The sequence below is a fragment of the Elephantulus edwardii genome, unplaced genomic scaffold (assembly GCF_000299155.1).
Source record: "Elephantulus edwardii isolate Elephantulus edwardi_28Jun2011 unplaced genomic scaffold, EleEdw1.0 scaffold00143, whole genome shotgun sequence".
In the NCBI taxonomy this organism is placed as follows: Eukaryota; Metazoa; Chordata; class Mammalia; order Macroscelidea; family Macroscelididae; genus Elephantulus; species Elephantulus edwardii.
In genome coordinates this window covers 4,671,833-4,681,306 of record NW_006399893.1, presented here as the reverse complement: position 1 = coordinate 4,681,306, position 9,474 = coordinate 4,671,833, and the positions used below count along the sequence as shown (strand labels likewise).

The window sequence follows — 9,474 nt, the reverse complement described above, 5'->3', positions numbered from 1 at the left end:
ACTATAGGTCTTAGGCAACTCAATGGCACATAACATTTTTATAAATAAACCCTACACATTTTATCTGTATTAAGGAAGGATGGGCAATCTCATCTCATTTAATTTACTGTCTCTGAAAACCTGCTGAAGGGTCAGCTATGAAACATTTCTGACTTGACAGCAAACAAGGTTATGTTTTAAGGAGTTTTGGTGTAGTCTGTCCACATTATATTATGCTGCTATCAGATGGTCTTTTTTCCCTGGTGATTTAAATCTCCAACAGCTCATTGGGAGAAAGATGGACAATCAATCTCTTATTTTTAAGACTCCAGCCTCAGAAACCGAAGGGCCACTGGGAGTCAAAACCGTATCAATGACAGGGAATTTTTGTTGAGTTTGATTTTGTACAAAAACATCTGGATACTATGACAATCATTTAGCTATTTAATGGACTGGAACGGGGCTGCATCTGATTCCTTTACCAAAGAACTCAGGGTTAGAGACAGGGATGAAGATGGAGAGGAAGCAGCAGCCACAACAGAAACAACAAACTTACTGCAAATGCATGCAAATCTAGTTGGTACCAAAACAAAATATCAAGAACACATTACAAATATTGCCAACCATTTCTACTAGTGTGCCTTCTATTTAAAAATGCTGATCAAACACTACTCTTTGTCTTCTTTTAGAAAACAAGTAATTCTGATATGGCAGAATGGAAGAAACACACATCCATATGTTCTGAAATAAAGAGGAAGATGGCTGCTGCAGAATAAAGAAAAAGGAGATACATATAGGGATTGTGTATGTGTGTACAGTGTTGTATATATTGATAGATCAGTATAGTTTAGAACATTATATCCTATTTTACTATAATTGCAAAGATAATGTTCAAAGTTTGAGCCTTCTATTTTTTTAATGATTCAGTGTCTGTGTACATAATTCTATACGTGCTGGGTGTAAGGCAGGAAGTATTAAACTGCAATTTTCATTGCCATCTTAGTAATAACTTAAACTCTAATTCTTGAGTTACTATTACTAAGTAAACAGTCCAGAGATATGCCACCTTAAATCTATGCTTTTTGGTAGAGTATTAAAAAACTGAGCTGTCTGTAGTAATAGAAATTAAGAAAGAGGGAGTAAAAGGTACAAAGTGATTAAGTGTTACCTCATTGGTGGAAGGTATTAGGATAAATCATTGTTAGAATATTGATGGTATGCATATGTAAAAACAAATCTATGTGAACATCCTATTGTTAAGGATTAAGTCTTTAGTTAAAAAAATACTAGCTTCACTGTGCTGAAAAGGCTAACTAATATGTATAATTTGGACTTCGGTATACAACAATTAGGGAGCACTAATGGCCTAGTTGTGTAGTACATAGGGTTTTCAGAGACCTGCCATTGCAGAAATGGATGGCCAATCCTTCTTCCTAGTCTGTCTTCATCTGAATGTTTAGAATTAGAGGAGTATCTGACAGACAGCAATTTGTGGAGTAGTGAAAGATAAATCCCTCATTTTAGAGTTGACCATTAGTTACAGTGTAGTCCCTGCCCTTAGCCCAGTGCCTTGACCCACTTACTTCCCAGCTCCACCCTCCAGCAGGATACCACTTCACTTCTACCAAATGCCTTCAGAATTAATCTCCCATTGTCCGACCCATGACCTGACAGCTTGTATCTGATGCTTTCTTCTCTCCTGTGATTCCAACCACGTCAAATGCTGAGAGATTTGGTTTTTTGTTTTTTTTTTCCGCGTCCAGTGTCTCTTAAGTTTACTTGTACTGTCTCCGAAGGGAAGGTGATGTGTCCTGTAGAACTCCTTTATAGATTGTGTTTTTCTTCTTGGCCCGAGAGCCGCAGGACCCTCCACTGGACCAATCGGTAGCATCAGGATGGATGGCGAAGAGATTGAGATTGTTCACAGCTTCAGTTTGCTCAGTTCCACGGTCAACACTCTTGGCACCAGTAGCCAGGAAATTAAAAAACATATTGCGATGGGAAAGTCTGCGGTTAGGGACCTCTCTAAAGTACTCAAGAGCAGTGGTGTCTCTCTGGAGACGAAGGTGTGCCTGATACAGGCCATGGTTTTTGCAATCACTTGTTATGTATCAGAGAGTTGGACAATGACTAGGGAGGATAGAAGGAGAATTGACACCTTTTAGCTGTGGTGCTGGAGAGGAGTATTGAATGTACCATGGACTGCCAAGAAAATAAACAGATCTACCCTAGAAAGGGTTAAACCAGGCTGCTCCTTGGAGGCAAGGATTCTGGGGCTTTGTCTGACATACTTTGGACATGTTGCAAGGAGAGACAGGTCTTTAGAGAGAGACATCATGCTGGGTAGAGTAGAGGGACAGTGCAGGAGGGGAAGACCCTCTATGAGGTGGATTGATTCAGTGATTGGGGTAATCGGGATGGGTGTGTCAGAGGCAATGAGATTGGCACAGGATAGAGCACGGTTTAGGGCTGTTGTACATAGGGTCGCTATGAGTCGCAAACGACTCGACAGCACAGAACAACAACAACAACAGTGGCCTAGTGGGAAGCAGCTGTGCTACAATCCCAAAGGAGGGCGATTCAAATCCACCAGCTGCTCTGTGGAAAAGGATGGGCAGTCTCCTCCCATATGACTAACTGCCTCTGAAAATGTTCTGGAGGATCAGCTATGGTAGGTTCCGACTCAACAGTAACAACAAAAACATACAACATATGGGTCTTTTACAAGATATCCAAGCTTAAGAGTCCATACTTATCAAATAAACACAAGTAACGAATTCATTCGGAATAAGTAGTAACAACTTTATTTTTAATTCAACGTGCTGAAATGCAAAAAATATTTTCAGCAATAAGATACAAAAAAGTATGTATCTCACTAGTAACATCAACTGATTAAAAATGAGACTGAAAAGTTCATTGTAAGTCTTTATACATTTGAATCTTGAAAATCAATTCCTCCCCATAACTAATTTTTAAATAATTTTATTTTCCAAAATGGGACTCACTTAAGTTATATCTTTATTCTAAAAACCTGAATGCAAAATTAACTGAGTTACAGTATACAATGATAAACTTTAACAGAAAAAGATTTAAATATAAGAATTCCTTTTCAACATAAAGTTCACATACTGCAAACAGAAGACACAGTGTGGTGATTTCATTCCTAAGTGAAGAGGAAGTCTTGCATATGGTAGGCACTCAATATTTGCTCAACTGGACCCAAAATTTACATCATTTCATGAACACTTAAATAAAGTAGAGCTTATAATCTGTACAAAAAAAGGCTTCCAAAATACTTGTGTGTGCTGAAAGTGCTATCTTTACAATTTGAGAACACTAAACAAACTTACCTACCCACCTTATTTTACAACTACAGTGAATATTTTTATTTTATCCATCATAGATGAGGGTGAATGTCCAAGTCAGGATAATTTAACTCAACTCTTCAAGCATACTTGGCTTTGAGAAAAGCTTGCTGAATTGATTTCCATAAAACTTTACTTACTGATAAAGTTTCTGTCCTAGTTGAAAACAGTGGGTATTATCTATGATTTTCAAAAGAATTCTTAGATATCAAAGGGGTATATAAATTAGTAAATCGTACTTTTTATCATTCAAGTGCTAACTTAAATCTAGTTTAAAAATAAACAATGTTCATGATAACTTTTAAAGAAATCATTGTAATTTTAAAACTTAAACTAATGTCTTAAAAAGGCACTGTTTCACATTTCATCATGCAGTAAATGAATTGGTCACATTTTTGAGAATTATGTTTTCTCTATCAATTGTTCTCCAAAATAAAGCCCATTTAAATGAAATATTTCAACTAATCTGAACTTTCCACATTTAACTGAATCCTATTTTCACAAATTCAATCTTTTGAACATACCACACTCAAGCGAATAAAAGTATACGTACACATAAACACATACAAATGATCACATAATACATGCAAGATTCTCCAATTACTATTTCAAGACAATGACACGTAAGTATTCAAAGAGGTAACATTGGCAAGCCATAATATTATGGCACCTTCATATTTGTGCTCTAAATACCAATGCATGTTAAAACTAATAAAGAAAACAAAAGGCACAAATAAGAGTGTTTCTATTCTAAAGTACAATTTCTCCAATGGTTATTTTGCAATATGTAACACTTAAAACCATCCACTACGTTTCTAAGAAGCAGCCCTGTTTCGGTGACAAAAGAGAGCCAGAAGCAGGCATTTCAGTTCGAAGACAAGACTATTCTGGACAGAATTTATTTCTACTGAACACAATGTGTGTGGCGTAAAATTCAAAAGGGGGAAGCTAGTAGAGCACTCATTTTGGACTGTATTATGTTTGTTTATCGTTGCCTAAAGAACCCACAATACCAAAAATATACATAATAAATAAAAAAATAAATCAAGTTGTATACAATTCTGTTAGTAGAATGGTAGGCATATATTATCTGAAAGTGGACATTTCTACAAATGTGGATATTCTTACTTTTATAGCACAGTGTTTGACATTTTTGGTAAAAATGTGCTACCAAACTTTAAAAAAAAATCTTTATAATAAAATCCTTAAGACTTGCAATAAACATTAGCGTAAAGACAAGCTGAAATGTTCATGAAACCACATCATTAGTGAAGTCATTATAGTTAAGAGCTGTAGATTCCAGCAGTGAAATAATTCACAACATGCCTGTGTATGTTTAATATAATGGAGACACACCAGTATTTTTATAATATATGACAACAAAACTATACAGCCTGAGGAAGGGTTTTTTCCCTTGTAAGCTCTTAAAAGTATATGTATATGAGCTTTACATTTCACACTGTAAACTTTACAGACTCTATAGTAAAGTGGAGTAGAGTGAGCTTCTGAATGCCAATGTGAATTAATATATATAGGATGGAGTCCATTAAAAATCTTTCTTTCAGTCCAAGGGATTCTTCCAATTTCAAATTTGACATAAAAATATTCAATTAAATCACAAAGAAGGAAACTATAGATATATGAAAATATGATCTTTTCAAATTCATTTGTTGTGGAATATAAACACTAATTTGATACTTTCCCCCAATGCAAATATGAATCACTCTTTTGATAGATTAGAACTGCAAAAATACAAGCTAGTTTTCTAGAACCTCAATCTTCAAGTTTCCTCCTTTGTCCTGAATTGAAACACTAAACAAATGACACAAACTTTAAACTGTTACACAGGCAAATGCACTTCTCCTCCCCCACCCCCAGTGATGCAACTTCCCCCCTGTGGCCAAATATATAAATATATAAATCTCATCTAAGTGGTACACTTGCACTGTTTCAGGGAATTGGATGCACTGACCTCTTCTGCTTCTCTAAGATTGTGCACTGAAGACTGCCACTAATCAACAGCAAACACTGTGCAGGGAAGGAACGAGTTTAAAGCTAAAACTTATTTATCATTAAGAACTGGCCCATGAAAAGCAGTTTCTATAAATAAGTTTATCCTGTTCACATTATGCAGAATTCAAAATCATCGTCTACAATGTTAGTACAGTAACTGAAACAGTAAGGAGAAAGTAGGGGGGAAGTGTAACTGCGTGGCCCGACATACTCTGTGGGTTCTCTCCTTTAGTGAACATATCCCACAGGCAAGCACTATCCATTGTACTGTTTTTAGGAAGAGAGTAAGCTATCCAGGATTTCTTTATTGTTCAGGGACCTTCTCCAAAGTGTGAAAAAATAGAAATTAATTAAAGAATAAGTATTTGAAATTCAAACTAATTTAACAATAATCCAGATTATTTTTTATTATCACGAACATCCCAGTTGCCTCCATCTGTTGTTGTTTATTTAAAAAAAGTCTCTTCAAAGTTTAAGACACAATCAATTATACCTTGTCAATTCACTCAAAAGCAAAAAACTATATGTACCATCCAGCATACAAAAGTTATTTATTACACATTCAAAGTGCATATATATCTTCCTTAATTGGCCCATACATTAAAATTTACATTTGGTCATCCTTACTGTTAACATCTAAAGAATTCTTCATATTAAAAAGCAGGTCAATAAGCCCCAAAAAATCCAAACCCACTGCTGTCAAGTCGATCCTGACTCCCAGCGACCTTTCAGGACAGAGTAGAACTGCCCCGTAAAGGTTTCCAAAGCTGCACATCTGTATGGAAGCAGGTCACCACCTCTTTCTCCCATGGGATGGCTTGGAAGTTAAGCTGCCAGCCTTCTCCTTGGCAGCCAAGCACTTTAACGGCTGTGCCACTAGGACATATAAATAATAATTAAAAATACTTCAGCACAAAACATACTTTCTGGTTGAAATCTTAACTTCAATCAGTACTCGATCACTGTAAACTTGGGATAAACCCATAAAGAAACATAAGCAAAAGTTCGTTATGCTTCTTAGTTCGTCAAACAGTTAAAACATAAACAGTACATATTACCAAAAATTCCAGCCAACTCATTGCATATTTGCCCCCTGAAATGAAAAATAAATCAGAAATGAAGCAGTGTATTGCCGAAAGGTTCTCCCAGATTCATAGGACTAGTGACATTCTTGGTATCTCTAACACAAGTGCTTTTAAAAAGAACCTAGTTTTAACCTCTGAAAAGATAGCAAAGGACAATCCCTATAATAATTCAATTTGCTTTCCTCAAAATTATGGAAGATCCTTTTGAAACTTAATATCTTCAGTTATCAGTATCACTGCATTATGGAGCTAGTGCAATCCTGCATAGCCTTCGTCAAAATGACAAGGCACAATAAAAAAATTAAAGTATTATATGAACAAGAGAAGTCATTGAAGATAATTTAAGGCCTTGAAGTGAATCAGAGTATAATCAGTCTAATTTAAAGCTGAAGAATAAACCATAAATTATCCACCTGCAAAGACAGCAATATGCTTTTTCCACTTCTGTTCTGTGGACCAAGAAAACAGAACCAACTCGTGCTTATGGTTTGTGTATTAGAATCCTTCTGGACCTAGAGAAGTAAAAGTCATTTCCATTGTTCTATGGTTCATGGAAGATTTCAGGACTGTTTTAGTCGTTTGCGTGGAATGCCGAACTGTGGACACTGTGCAGACGCTAGTGCTCGGAAGGCTTCTGCAACCAGATGAGGGTGAGACTGAATCATGGACTTCCACCCTGCTGTTTCCATTATGTCTGTTGCTTGACTAGAGAAGAAAAGAGATGTTTACTAAAGAGATTTTTCAAAATTACTGTTGCATTTTTAACACTGTCTACCTCTATAGAGTCAAATCACTTGAACTCAAGTTATTATCTTTATATCAACATAAAATTAATTTATATTCATTCATATAACTGTCTATTGCAACTGAAACTATGAAATCTTTTTGGAAGTTCTATTCCACTGAAATATTTAATTCTAGTTTCTAAAGTTTCTAGTTCCACTGCTTGCTATCACTTCTATACCAGTTCTTTCAAGAACTTCTCTCTTGGTTCTGCATTCAGACAATTCTTAACAGTTTCAATCTCTGTCCTCTATTCTTCTTCCTTTGGAGTCCCTAGGTGAAGCAAATGGTTAAGCTCTAAAGTACTGAACAAAAAATTGGCAGTTCAAGGCCACCCAGACATACTTCAGAAGACAGGTATGGTGGTCTGCTTCCGAAAGTTCAAACTGAATGCCTTATGGAGGAATAGTTCTACTCTGCATATATGAATCAGCACCAATGTGACTGCAACTAACAACTTTTCGTTCTATACTTTACTTATTCTATTTCAATTTTCAGTTTAAAGTATAATATTAAGTGCTAACTATTTTTTCTCTAAACCTTCAGCCTTCCGTATGGTTCAGTTCCTTCACTTGGCTGTTTAGTTGGATGTACATCTCTATGGAGCATAAAAGTAAGTCAGATGAGAATTTTTTCCTCTCTCATCTCAAACCTCTGTCCTCATGTACCATCTACCATCCATCTAGTGATTCAAATCAGATACCTGAGAGTCATCCTATACTTTGTCCTTTTTCAATAATTACCAAAGTCGTCTTATAACCTCCAAAGATATCTTGAATCCCTGACCACATAAGGACTGCAAACTACCACATTTAGATTGCCACCAACTCCTAATTTGTCTTCTGCTCTCAAACCTCACAGCCACAGTGCCAGCATAATGGAAGTAGGACCAAGTATTGATCTCTGCTTTTGCTCCTCACTGCCTGCATCAAACTTTAGAAAGAAACAGAAACGAAGTCCACTATTACCTGTTCCCTACTTCTCTTTAGTTTTCCATCTTCACTCAGTGTACTCAAATGTTGTCATCTCTTATTGCTTATTGTATTATTATTGTATTAGACATACAAACATGCTCTCACTGAGCAACCAGAGCATGCATTTTAATGCTCAGGCAGGTTATCTTTTGCCTCCTTCATTCTCTTCCTTGCATGTATCTACTATCTAAACAATGTCCAAATAGAGAGTCTTCCTTAAAAATATTCTTACACCTCTTAATTTTACTCTACTTCTATTGTCCCCAATCAGATATAATTTCAACCCTCATCTCTTAACTACTCCACTCACCTTTAAGCTGGTCTACTTTGTTTCTAAATACCCTTTCACTCTCTATAATCTTTTCTCTATATAATAGTATACAAATATATTAATAAAAATGCAATCCCAATCACTCTTGGGTTAAAACCCTTCACTGAATGCACTGATGAAGAGAAAGAGAGTAGCAGATTGGATAAAAAACCAAAATCCATCAATATGTTGTCTACAAGAGACACACCTGAAAAATGAAGATAAAGAAAGGTGAAAAATAAAAGGGTGGAGGAAAATATACCAAGCAAATGGCAACCAGAAAAAAGCAGGAGTAGCCATATTAATCTCTGATAAAATAAATATCAATATAAAAAACATCACGGAAGACAAGGAAGGTCACTACATAATGTTGAAAGGGTCAATAGAACAAAAGGACATAACAATAATAAATATCTATGCACCAAATAAAAAACCAGCAAAATACATAAAACAAACATTAACAAAACTGAAAAAGGAAAAAGACAACACTACTAGAGTGCTGGGAGACTTCAATACACCCCTCTCAAGAAAAGATAGAACTACCAGAAAAAAACTCAACAGAGATACTGAAGAATTAAATCACACAATAAACCAACTTGACCTCATAGATATCTATAGACTAATGCACCCCAAAAAAGCACAGTATACCTTCTTCTCCAATATGCATGGGACATTCTCTAGAATAGATCACATTCTAGGTACAAGGCAAGCATCAATAGATTCAAAAATATAGAAATAATACAAACCATCTTGTCAGACCATAATGCCACAAAATCAGAAATTAATAATAGGATGATAAAGGAGAAAAACTATACATTTGGAAGCTGAACAACACCTTGCTTGAACATGAACGGGTAGTAGAAGAAATAAAAAATGAAATTAAAAGGTTTCTTGAAACTAATGACAATGAAAACACCAATTGCCAAAACCTATGGGAAACAGCCAAAGCAGTAATCAGAGGTCAA

General features: G+C 35.7%; 1 protein-coding gene across 2 annotated transcripts in view; it reads right to left on the bottom strand.

Moving 5' to 3' along the window:
• Positions 1-6,495: 6,495 nt before the first annotated feature.
• SPOPL (speckle-type POZ protein-like) overlaps positions 6,496-9,474 on the bottom strand; it is a 54,270-nt gene continuing 51,291 nt past the window's right edge. The window contains exon 8 of one of the 2 annotated variants that reach the window (XM_006894448.1): positions 6,496-7,147. In XM_006894448.1, coding sequence (XP_006894510.1) covers positions 7,003-7,147 — 145 coding nt within the window. In that variant the 3' untranslated portion in view covers positions 6,496-7,002. The remainder of the gene's footprint in view (positions 7,148-9,474) is intronic. The other variant, XM_006894449.1, reaches the window with a different exon arrangement.